At 53.0% G+C, this 13020-nt stretch overlaps 1 protein-coding gene across 1 annotated transcript in view; it reads left to right on the plus strand.

The window, feature by feature from the left end:
* MAPT (microtubule associated protein tau) overlaps positions 1-13020 on the plus strand; it is a 96668-nt gene that overhangs the window by 63897 nt on the left and 19751 nt on the right. Inside the window, 5 exon segments of the mRNA XM_042916189.1 lie at positions 2909-3698; positions 6365-6420; positions 9023-9220; positions 10227-10359; positions 11881-11934. Of these exon segments, the coding sequence (XP_042772123.1) occupies positions 2909-3698; positions 6365-6420; positions 9023-9220; positions 10227-10359; positions 11881-11934 (1231 nt within the window).

Consider the following 13020-nt stretch of genomic DNA (forward strand, 5'->3'; position numbering starts at 1 on the left):
CTCAATTTTTACATTTTTTCCCATCAGTGGCCTAGAATCATGTAGCTATGAAGATGAACACCAGGTAGACATTTGCAGTGGGAAGTTAGCACCAGATCTGGAAAACGTGGTTTCTACCTTAGGACTACTGGTCCAAATTGATGAGCCCTGTTCCCTCCAGCGAAATCGGACATGCTCGTGATCCACAAACACACTTTATTTGCTAAAGGCCTGTAGTCGATTTTCAGATTTAGAAAGAGCCATCTAACAAAAGCATAGTTATTACATCTTATCCTTGCAGTTTCTGCTGCAGAAAGAAGGCCTCTGGTAGCCCATGTTCATGAATACCTGCCAGACAAGGACGTTTTAGGACGGCACTGCAGGAAGCAGAGTATCAGATAAGGGAAGGCCTTACCCACGTCCTGTCACACGGAGGGGTAGACCTTTCTCCTGTGTCATGAAGACCAGGCCTCCTGACAGGGATGTGGGGGGAAAGTTTATCCAGAGTCCTGAGGCCTGCACACTGTTTGCCCAATATTATTTACCTTGGACCACCGCCCCCCCCCCCCCCGCTGCAAGATGATTGCTATGTTTATTACTTACTGAGCACTTCATAGTATTCTAGGAACTGAATAGAATATTCTCCCAGCCTCACTCCTTCCTCCAGAAATATAAGTTGCACGATGATCGGTTCAGTCAATACGCACACACGGTACAATCAAATATTGATGACTTTTCAAGACGTGTTCACTATTTATGTTTGGGGGCCTTTTTCTATTTTTTTAATGTTTATTCATTTATTTTGAGAGAGAGAGCACGTGAATGGAGGAAGGTCAGAGATAGAGGGGGAGAGAGAGAGAGAGAGAGAGAGAGACTCCCAAGCAGGCTCCAAGCACTGTCAGCACGGAGCCCGATTCGGGGCTCAATCCCATGAACCATGAGATCGTGACCTGAGCGGAAACCAAGAGTCAGACGTGCAACCGACTGAGCCACCCAGGCACCCCCCTCCTTTGTCTCTTTTTTAATGAAGGTCATTCCAGGTCTTACAGTCTGTTAGAGTACAGTAACGTCCTGACCGAGAGCAACTTCTAGAAAGCTCTGGGAGGAAAGCTTTTTCCAGAAGGCAAGGATGCATGGCTCGTCTAGGAGGTGTAAAGACTAGCATCTGCCTCGGCCTCTGGTCTGTTGAGCTGGTTGGTTGCTGAGAAGCCATGGTGCTGAGGCACCTGCTCAGGTTGTCTGGTCCCTGCGTCTCTGTCATTTGGGCTCTTCTTCCCAGCGGCTGACCAACGGTCCCAGTGAGGTGCTGCAGACCCTGCAGAAAGCAGAAATGAGCCTATTTTCCTGACAGCAGTTCACCAGGCAGCATTCCGTTGTTGGTCATCGCTATGTGGCAGGCACCGTGGTTGATGGCAGGAACAGGAAATGAATGAGATCGTGATCACGAGGCCCTGGTGTCAGGGTGGGGGTGGAGGCGAGCCAACAGGCAGCTACAGACTCTGCCCGGGTGGGGAGAGAAGGCGGGCATGTGTTAGCAGTGCGTCCACAACCGCACGCCTGTGTGCGCACATGTATTCTCCACCACCCTCCCCTCAGCTCTTCCAGTCCCCCGAATCTTTGGGGTTCTAGGTTTCGTTTAGAGGAATTGTATGGCTTGTCCTGCTGGAACCAGATGGGAGGATTAAAGGGTGGGAATTAAAAAAAAAAAGGATGTTTATTAGGAGTACCACAGAGCATGACTCTCCTGTCCTTAGTACACGGTCAGGTTCTTTAAGGAGGGTTCGCGTGAACGCCACCGGGATGAGCCAGAAAGGGTGACGTGACCTCCACCAACCGCCAGCTGTGTGACCATGTGAATGCGGTGGTCTCACGGGCTGGCGATGTCTTTGTCACGCAGGACCCTTTACGGCCACAGTGGTCTGCTGCACCTTATGCAAAAGGCCCGTACTTGACCCACGAGCCAGATAAATCTGAATTGTGCTTCTGTGTATAGGAAACTTACGGTTCCTGACGATGATAAATTTTGGATTTTCCAAATCTATCAGAGCGTGGAGCTTGAGGCTGGGTTGGTTTAGGGGCACCCGCTGGTTTCATTGTGCAAAAAGGGGAAACACAGAGAGAGGGAGGAAAAAGAGATCCTTGGGGCACTCAAGCCAGGTCCTGTCTAGAGGCCAGAATCTTCAGGAAGCTCAGTGTCCCTGGAGAGAAGGAGAAGCTTCTGTGGCCTAGTGGATTCAGCACAAGGCAGCCCTGGATGCTGACGTGCTCCGAGGCCGCCCAGAGCCGGCGACAGAGGGATAATGCTGGTGTCAGCGGGGCCGTAGAGGTCACCAGGTCCAGCACCCCTATTGCAGATGAGAAAACTGAGGCGCAGAGAGGGGAGGTGCTCACCCAGTGTCACCCAATGAGTCAGTGTTAGGTAAGCCAATAGAGCTTTCATTCTGAGCAAAGAAAAACAACAAAGATGAGCCCAGAGCCCGCATTCCTCGTTCTTTGTTAGTTGGCCTCGTGATGCTGTTTAAACGTCCTTTTCTTATTTCAAGAGCGCGTTCCTTCTCTTAAACAATTAATGCATCCTTGCCAACCATTTGCCATTGCTGCCTCTTCAAACCCAGAGGAGTTGAGAGTTTCCAGCCAGCAGAGGGAGGTACCTTCGAGGCCCTTGGCCAATGTGTTTAGCTCTCAGGATCAGCCTGACCACGGCAGAGAAGCTTCCGGGGCCTCCGTGCTGCCTGTGGGGGAGAAACAGCCAGAGGCCCCTGTCCTAGTGGTCTCCCACCATTCCCAGCATCATCCCGTCTGCCAACCGCCTTCGCCAACAGGTGGCCCTCAGGAGCCCCACCAGGAGTGGGGACCAAAACCAGGGGATGGGGTCGAGGAGGGTCTGGCCTTTCCGAAGCCCGCCTCCCCTGGGTATCTCCAGACGGAGCCTGGGAGTGTCAAGGTTGTGCAGGAGATCCTCCTTGGGGAGCCAGGGCACCAGAGAGGTGAGGCCGCCGACCTGGGCACCCCAGGTCTGCCCCGCCAGCACGTGCCTGGGGCCCCCATCCTGCCTCATGGCCCAAGGGAGGCCACACAGCAGCCTTCAGGGACAGAACCAGAGGACACAGAGGGAAGTCGTCATGACGTGGAACCACTGGAGTACCAGCTTGTGGGAGATCTGCGCCAGGAGGGGCCACCTCTGAAGGGGGACCATGGCAAAGAGAGGCGGGGGGGCAAGGATGTCGATGAAGACCGCGATGTGGACGAGTCCTCGCCCCAGGACTCCCCTCGCTCCCACGTCGCCCCAGGTCTGCAGAGCTCCCCAGTCCGAGGCGGGCCACCCCCCCAGACAGTTTCCAGAGGAGCCACTGGCTTGTCCGGCTTCGCAGCTGAGGGTGCCATCCGCCTCCCTGTCGATTTCCTCTCCCAAGTTTCCACAGAGATCGAGGCCTCAGAGCCCCCCAGGCCCGGTGCAGGGCCCACGGCGGAAGGGCAGGACACGCCCCCCGGGTTCACCTTCCACGTGGAAATCAAAGCCAACGTGCAGAAGGAACAGGCACGTTCAGAGGTGGATTTGGAAGGGGCTGCACTTCCCGGCCCCCCTGGAGAGGAGGAAGAGCCCCAGGGCCCTTCTGAGGGAGAGGACACAAAAAAGTCGGACCTTCCAGAACCGTCCGAAAAGCAGCCTGCAGCTGTTCTGCCAGGGAAGCCCATCAGCCGGGTCCCTCAACTCAAAGGTCTGTGTCTTGGGCTCCTTCGCTCCTTCCTGGTGACCTCGTGTGCCACCCAGGCTGCGGGCACTGCCACCAAGCTTCCGGCCCTTCCTTGAGTCCTGCTGCTTCCGAGGTTCCCAGAGAGAACCACTCAACCGACCAGCCGGGCACTGCTGCGCACCCTCCCGTGGCCTCCTCCTGCCCCTCAGGCTCTGGTAGCACGTGCTGCTCTCACGCTTGCCCGCCATGTTGCATGTCACCAACACCCGCCCAGCGCTTTCCGCCCCGTTCGTTTCTCTGGCCACTTGAATTACAACGGTCCTCCAGCCCCCAGCTGGTCGGCATGCCGCCCTCCCCAGGGCGGATAACAGCCGGTTCACTTATGTGCCCTAAATTCGTTGTCTAGAACCCTCCCAGCCCTTCCAAGGGGGCATAAGGAGCCCCGCTCTGCAAATGAGGAAAGTGAGGCTCAGAGAGGGAACGTAACTTGCTGAGGGCCACCAAGCAGTAAGTGACAGAGCCACATTCACAATCCGGGCGGGTCTGCTGTGCACGTCACACTCTTCCCTGGTCAGCACAGCACCTTCTGGAAGGTTCTCTGAGCCCAGAGGCACAGAGGCCTTGAGCCTGGCCTGTGCTGCTCTTGTCAGCGGACAACACATCACATACAGCACATGACACACGTATGAGGATTTGGGGGCAGCCGAGAGCCTGTGCTGAGCCTTCGGTTTAACAGCCCCCACCTCTACCCGCCCTGCCTTGTGGCAGGGGAGACAATGAGCAGAAACAACCTGTCCCGGGAACCCTGTCCCGAATCTTCTTTTCCTCCCCCGCCCTCAGCAGAGCCCAGGGAACCCTGTGCTGGGATTTCAGGGGCCTCAGCCCCAGCCCACTCTACCAGAGCAGCCCTTGGGGAGCCGGAGAGGTGGGAGGGGAGGTTCCCCCATGTTGGGGTCTATGTGTCCTGTCAGGAAGACAAGGAGGCCAGAGGAGGCCTCCAGGCTACAAGTTGGGCGCATTCATACCTTTAGGACCTCTCGCGTGTTTGGAGGGCTCAGAAATGGGTGTTACTTGAGCCATCCATTGCAAACTTCTATTCGATTTTTATTAGATTTTACTTGTCAAGAGAACTTAGAAATGTTGTAGATAAAGGAACCTGTGTTAAAGTTGAAGACCAAAAAAAGAAATCATATATCTTATTTTAAAATATCCTAAATTCCAAAATACTAGGGGACAAATACCTGTGATGCGGCAGATTATAAGAGCGTTTCCTGAAATGGTGTTTTATGAACACTGGCTATCGATAGATGTATCCAGGGGAAAAAGAGTTCCATGGTCCAATTAGTCTGGGAAAAACAGGCTAAGCCAAGTGAAGCGAGGTTTGCTGCTACAGGACTTGTCAGAACCTTTAATACTCAGTTGCACATTATGACCCTCTGAGAAAGATACAGAGTATGGATTTCCCAAATTTATGTGATCCCACCTGCTAACATCTCCTGGAAGAGGACCCGTTCAGTAGCACCCAATTTGGGAAGTGCATATCTAGCAGCTGCTTTTGTTGTGACATGGTGGCCGTGGTTGATTTGGGCAAAAGTGTGAATCCGGTCTACCTGGGTCTCTTATGAAAACGAATATTCCTAAGCCCCGCCTTAAGCTTACGAGTCTTGGGTGGGCCCAGGAATCTGTGTTTTTTCAACCTGTCCCAGTGGTGCTGCTGAGCAGTACGTTGTGCACATCTCTGGGCTAGATCATCGGTTCGGGTCACTCTAGAAATCCAGGCTCCAGTAGCCAGTGTGAACCTCCAAGAGACCCCATTGACCTTTTGGCAGGGGGACTATGATATTGAAACCAAAGATGAAAATCTATCATCAATTGTCAACAAAGAACGTCAACCGAAGGAAAAGATGGGTTAGAGATGGTGCTGGTGGACGTGTGGTTTCACCAAGGGGTGCGGCTTTTACACACAGAAGCCGGCAGTGGTTTGTTTCCAAACTCCAGAGATGATCTGCTAAGATGTTCGACAGTAACTAGTTTGTAGCTAATTTGGGGAAATGGCAAGGATTTCCATTGGACAATGGAAATTTTCCTCCCCTTGGGAGGGCCTGTAGGTGGCAGTAAGACCTTCCCGGGCTGGTGTGGAGTGGGCTTGTCAGGGGGCAGCTGGGGCTGGCGACTGTAGCCTCCATTAGTGAGGGACAGGCTCTGGGCAGACAACTCACTTACCCTGACCCTTGGGTGACAGCATGAGTGTGTGGGGGTCGGAGCATAGCTGAGCTTCCCCATCTGTGGCCCTGGGGCCTCCACATGCCCCTCCTTGGCATGGAGGTGGTCCCCGCTGGAGGAGGTTGACCCCGGCTAAGACAGGAAAGGAGCCCGTGAGATGGGTCTGCGCTGTCTCCGATCCTGATTGCCCCCGTGTCCGCGTGTGCCTGGAACAAGTTTTCACTGCGCCCCCTCTGCATGTCCCCACCCTCGGCCAGCCTGCTCCAAGCAATGACCCCAGTGCGCTGTGTTGATACTAACAACGAGAGGCAGATTGAAGGGGAAAGAAAATCAACTGAATGCCCACCAAGCCCAGCTGAACCAAACACGTGGCACTGATCCCAAGAAATCAGCGTTGACTACGTCCGGCTCTTTCTGGGAGCTGTGCAAATGGGGGTAACTTACATTCTCATTTTGTATCTTATCAGCTCGCATGGTCAGTAAAGGCAGAGATGGGACGGGAGCTGATGACAAAAAAGCCAAGGTAAGCTGATGAAACCGTGAGCCTCTGCCAACATCCAGTCTATCGAGAAGCCATGCTTGTCTGAATTAATTTGTATATGTAACACGTACAGAGCATCTGCCGCTGAAGGATGACTGTCATTAAAAGTGCTTTGTAGTTTCATGCAAACTTTTCAAGGTCCAGCATTTATCCATTTTGATGCTTCTGCCAGGGAAGGGCGGTCGGCAGGTTCATGAGTAAGAGCTCCTAACTGCAATGCTATTAGCAGAATTGAAATGCGATGTTCACAGTAAACGAAGATACATTTGAATTTTCTGCAGTAAAGTTTGAATCTTACACTACCCACTGCAAATCTAGGATCAGCAAACATATATGTACACACACACACACACACACACACACACACACACACATATTTAAGGTGTATAGAGAATATCATTTACTCAGGTGGCTGAGGGAGTGTTGATCAAGGAAGTGACCTCTCACCTAAGGTGGAGGGTTCTGGAAAAGCCCAAGAAAAGAGGACCAGTGAGGTAGGCCGTGAAGGAAAGGTAAAGGAGGGTTGCCAAGGCAGAGGTGGGAGCAGCATTCTGAGGAGTGGGAACAGCACAGCAAAACCCGGAAGCATGAGGAAATGATGCATGCTTTCAGAACTCTAAGCAGATGGGTTGGTTGGTTGGTGTGGAGTGCCAGGAGGGGCTGACGGACGCTGGGAAGGATAGTCGAAGAGGGAAACCCGATACACGCCCTAAATGCTAAGTGGACACGTGGTGCAGTAGACGCCATCTTGAAATCTTGCCATGGGGCCAGTTTGACGTAAGCTTTGGTCGGTCTTCAGAAACCAACCCGAGGAACCGTGAATGAAGCTCCTGCTCCCACCAAAAATGCATCCACGGCCATGCTGGCTTTCTCAGGGCTTTCTGTCAGTTGTAGTTTCCTCCCTTAATGACTTTGCATCCTGGAAAATTCTCCTGTCACTGGACAGTAAGGTTTCCCCAGGAAAATCCCCCTGTGGCTCTGGGTGAAGACTTAGTTTTCTTAAAGGCATCTAAAATTTCCAGTATAAATTCTGCCTGAAGCGTCTGAGTCCTAACTTGTCCCAGAGCCTCGATGGGGTCTTCAGATGCCGAGTGTAGCCCTGGGAGTTGGGTGGCATGTGTTTTGCCTGCCCTGTAGGAAGTCAGGGTTTGCCATCACCAGACCCCCTGATGAGGCAGCTGGGTGCTGCCCTAGGCCGTAGCTCTTAGGCAGTCGTGATGCACATTAGGGGAATCCCAGCCTCATGCGTGCATGCGTTCCTTTCTTCATGCATTTGCACACTTGGGTAAGACATCCCCACCCTGGACACCGAAGGGTCAGTTCTTTCAGGAACCTTGGCCAGGTGGGGAGTGCTGTTGGCAGAAGGGGGCTTGTGCAGCTGGAGAAGGAGGAGTACGCAACCTTCCTTGTCACCAGCTCCAGGACCTCGGCCTGTGTCCCTCCCCCCACACCTTTCCCCACCCCTCAGGCCGCCTCCTCACCATGGCTGGCTGGCACAGAGGGCCTCAGCCATTTGGGGGGATGGGGGTCCAAGGCCAATGAGGAAACACAACCGAGAAGCCTAATGAGGTCTGTGGTCAGGACCCTGCTTGGTAGTTCTGACTTCCTCTCTGAAACACATCTGGACTAGGCCTCTGGGTTTTATGCCTGAAGGTGTGACCCCTCCTCCTCCCAGCTCACCTCCTCCAGGCGACCAAGCTTCCCAGTCAGAGTACCCCAGAGCCAGTTAGGACAAGCAATCGTCAATCAGTTTCCCTCTCCTCCAAGGGGCAGCTCCGTCCGTGAGGTCATCTGCTCCACTGACCAGGCTGTATCCTTAGGTAGAGTGTGTTCAAGAGTGAACACTGGCCAGATGAAGATTCGCCAGATAGTGTTAAGATACGTTTTGTTTGAGTCGTTAATCAGAAAGTGTGTGTGTGTGTGTGTGTGTGTGTGTGTGTGTGTGACCTGAGGTATGAGACAGAATCTTTAAGACTTGGAGCAAGCACAATCGTGATTTTAGCAAGCATGATACTCTCAGTGTGGCAGAAGGCGGCCAAGGGTTAGCAGGCCGGCATGAGTTCCTCACCTGGAATTTAGCAGAAAGTGGGGCCCTTCTGACCTATGACACATTGGGGATGTTTTCTTGAAAAACACCCTAAGAATCATATGCTTTGGCAATCTCCATTAACTCTTTGGGCATGAAACACCTTTAAACCAGTGGTCTCCAAAGTGGGGGTGGTGGGGGGCGGCCCAAGAAGATCCAGTGGGCTAAAGAACATTCTAGAACTTCCATTGAGTTTTTTTTTCTCCTCTTCTCGTTTAAAAGTTCTGTCATACATAAGTTTTTTAATGTACATCCTGTGTTGGCATCATAGTATACATATTTCATCGATAAATAAGTATGAGGACGTTAGGGTGTGTGGCCGCTTTCTGTTCTTAGGGACGAGAAGGGTGGATAAGGGTACGTGATCCACACAGTTTGGAGATCACTGCTTTAAACCATGACCTGCCATGTTTATTTTTAGTTACTGTCCTTTTTCAGTTTGTTCCCCTCCCCCATGTGCTGACTTTTATTTTGATTTTATTTATGTTTATGTTTAAGACATCCACACCTTCCTCTGCTAAAACCCTGAAAAATAGGCCTTGCCTTAGCCCCAAACGCCCCACTCCTGGTAGCTCAGACCCTTTGATCAAACCCTCCAGCCCTGCCGTGTGCCCAGAGTCATCTTCCTCTCCTAAACACGTCTCTTCTGTCACACCCCGAACTGGCAGTTCTGGAGCAAAGGAGATGAAAGTCAAGGTAAGGAAACCGCCTTTGAAAAGAATCAGGCTGCTCTCATATGGTTTTCAGATGTGTGTTGTTTTTAGCCACAAAGACCTTCCTTCGGATAAACTCTTACCTGGAAGCACCGTGTAGAGCAAAGACAAGTCTGGTTGAAAGGGGAAAGGGGGGCGTGGCACCATTTTTCTCCGCTTCCGTTAGTCCCTCAGAGCAGCCCCCACAGCACCCCATGGGACCCTGATTTGAAAATCCCCACCCTTTGGCACCGGAGAGAGCTTCCAGATTGCCCGCATTTGGGTTGGACACAGCAATGCCTGTCCCACAAGGTCACTCCTCTGCTGAACCGTCTTGTGGTCTTTGGTGAATGTCCATTTCTTTTTTGAGTTTGCGTTATGTGTCAAGGTCAAAGCCAGTAACTGCCCGCAGTCAGCAGGCTGTGCCTGGGGGCTCTCGACCTTTGGCCGGTGGGCTGATTGGTGCTGGGGTTCACCCCGCCAAAGGCTCTCAGCACACTCAGGAGTCACTGAAACCTGAGGGCTGTTTGGGAGAGAAGAAAACAATGACCTAGCTCTGTTAGCGCTCGAGGTCAGGTTCATCGGTGTCTCCGCGGCTCTCTGGTGAAACCAACCACCATCAGTCAGATAAATAAATCCCTACGGAGAATCAGAAAGTGGCTGTCCATATAGGAGTGTCCTGCCCATGATGGGCCCTGGGCGGATAAAGAGCTTGATCCTCACTATAAGCCCTGTTGTGTTTTTTATAGAACACATTAGCACAACTCATGCTGATGCCTGTTGTGGAAAATGGTAGTCAGGGCATGTGGCGTTTGGGTGGGGCTGTGGGTTGGTGTACCGGCAAACCCATGAGACTGTAGAAGACATTTGTCGCATCCTAGTAGGCGAAGGGTCGTTTTGGATCTTAGCCTCATTTTGAATCGAGGAGGTTGAGTGGGACTGGCACTGACTCTAGGTGATAGTAACCTTCCCCGATCGTAAAAACCACTGTGCCGTGCTTCGGTTCACAGGGGGCGGACGGTAAAGCTGGAACGAAGATCGCCACACCCCGGGGAGCGGCCCCTCCAGGCCAGAAAGGCCAGGCCAATGCCACCAGGATTCCAGCGAAAACCACGCCCTCCCCAAAGACCCCACCGGGCACCGGTAAGAAGAACATTCTGGAATCCACGTCAGGGGCAGCTGTCAGCACGTGCCCTCCTCCTCTCCGAAGGCCCCTGACAGTTAGCCACTTCTGGTAGCTGACGGGCACCTACAGTTCACTAACCGCCAGATGCTCATTTTCTTTGTAATCCTTTTGACAATTTTCCGAGGTAGATCATTGAATCCCCACTTTTGATCAGTGAAGAAATCAAGACCCTAAGAATTTGCATGAATAAGTCTAAGCAGCTCACTTTAAGCATGAGGAGAATGCAGCCGTGTGATTAACAGTGGCACAATGGGACACCTGGGTGGCTCGGTCGGTTGGGCGTCCGACTTCGGTTCAGGTCATGATCTCGAGGTTTGTGAGTTTGAGCCCCGCGTCGGGCTCTGTGCTATCAGTTCAGAGCCTGGAGCCTGCTTCGGATCCTGTGTCTCCCTCTCTCTCTGCCCCTCCTGCACTCATGCTCTGTCTCTACCAAAAAATGAATAAACGTCAAAAAAAATTAAAAAAATAAAACAGTGGCAGGAAAGGAGATTGGCTAAGGTTCTCTAACCCCCAAGTCCCGGGCCCCCAGGAGGTGTTTTTCAGCCCCCTAGTGAGACGTGTGGCTCCGTGTCTCTGGATAGGTTGGATAGCCCACTATGGGTGACCTCACATTGGGTGTGGCCCTTTTACACTTGAACTTGCTGGGGGTGGGCCCTTTGGCAGCGCACCTGCCCGCTGCCCGATCCCCCGTGCCCGTGTGAGTAAACCCAGTTAGTTTGGGGAACCAGGCAGGGAGCGATTCTGCTCCTAGTGGTGCTATAAAGTGTAGAGTTGCCTTCTTTGGGGGATGGGAGACAGCCAGGCTGAGCCCCCCTCTCCCCCAGCCCCCGGGGGTCTGTCCCAGGCAACTGGGTTTGGATTCTGCACAATTCAAGGGGCATCTGGCCTGCGTTGGCTTTAGGGAGGTGCTCAGGGGCCTGTGGATGTTGTACGGGTCTCGAGAGGCCTGGACTGGTCAGTGGTCTCTCCGCCCTGCGCTGGCCCAGGCAGGGAGCTCGGAGCCCTCGGTGTGTGTGTGTGTGTGTGTTTTTGCTGTGGTGTTTGCCTGCTTTGCCCTGGGGTGGTGCCTAAGAGGACGGCTGCTCATTAACATGCATTGGTTGTTTCTCCTTGGATGTAATTCATTTGATAACAAGGGTAATTCACAGAATTGTGATTGGATTTTGAAAGTGATTTTGATCCTGCTTTTCTTTACTTGGCCTTAAACTAGTTGACTCACACAGCTGGGAACATGCATTTCTCTTCGGGTCTTACCTGCTTTTGGGTGGCAGCTTCCTGGTGCGCACATCTCCCCTGCGGGCCACCTCGCCCTGTCTCCTGCCAGTGGGGACCCCTGCTCCCTGAACACATTCCCTGCCCGGGTCGCTTCCGCCGTCTGGCCTGGCTGGGCATGGCTGGTGCCTACAGCATGAAGAGCTCACTGAGGCCCTGTTTAAGCTTCATTATAATGAGGCTTCCTGTGGATTTTTCTTTTTAAGCTACCAAGCAAGTGCAGAGAAAACCACCCCCTGCAGGGGCAAAATCTGAGCGAGGTAATTCTGAGGCCGCTTTGAGTGCCCCGTGGGGCACTTTGCTTTTCGTGTGTGGCCATTTGCTGGCTTAGGTTATTAGAGCGGAGGGGAGAGGACCTGCTTCTGAAACGTGCGTTTCACACGTTGAACCTGAACGCAGAACCGTCAGAGCTCCTGCTCCTCGTGTGTGGCATATGCAGACGTGTCTGTCTGATGGGCCTTTTTATTCCTGCGTGTTCTCGTTTACTCCAGCTAAGGCTTTGGTGGGGGCAGGGAGCATGTGTCTCCAGCTGCTGGTGGGTGCTGGAAGCTTGGACCAAGGTTTAGGTGTGAAATTCCTGCGGGCATTTATTAAACACACATGTATTAAACACTCCCCCCTGTTACTACATCCAGCCTTCGAATCAGCACTGTGGGCTGTGACTGCTCTCCCCATTTTCCAGATGGGAATACAGGTTTAGGAGGCTGAGTGGCTTGCTCAGGGTCAATGTGCAATTACGTGGCGCAGAAAGGGTTTGTAACTAACACCAAGCCCAGTGATCAGCCTGTGTGCCTGGAGGCCGGGTTGGGGGGCGGGGGGCGGGGCAGGGGGCTGAACCTGGAGCGGAGGCCCTGTCTGTTGTTTCCCCATGTGGAAAAGGAGAAAAAAAAAGCTTCATCTGTCCTGTTGCCAGAGCTTGACGACGTTAGGAACATCCAACAGATGTGGAAATTCAAACTCAAAAAAATGGGGGTGGCTGTCCTTTTGATGGGAGAAGTCGCCTTTTTGCTGCCACATGGTGCTTCCAACCAAGAGCCGTCCTTCTCCAGGCTGGAGCCTACAGGTCCCTGTTTGGTACAGAAGGTTCCTGGCGCAAGGGGCCAAGGGATCTGGGAAGCTTGGAGGCGGCCGTAGAGCCCAGACACCCCCAAAGCTGAGGGGAGCCGGGCCCTCACACCGGCACAGCATTCAGCCCCATGGCTGTCAGACTCCATTGTGCTCAGGAGTCCCCAGGGAGCTTGGGGGACACCTGGGTGGGTGGCTCACTGGGTTGAGCGTCCCACTTCAGTTCAGGTCATGATCTCGTGGTTCACGAGTTCAAGCCCCATGTGTGGCCCTGTGCTGAC

This window comes from Panthera leo, chromosome E1 (assembly GCF_018350215.1).
Source record: "Panthera leo isolate Ple1 chromosome E1, P.leo_Ple1_pat1.1, whole genome shotgun sequence".
NCBI lineage: Eukaryota > Metazoa > Chordata > Mammalia > Carnivora > Felidae > Panthera > Panthera leo.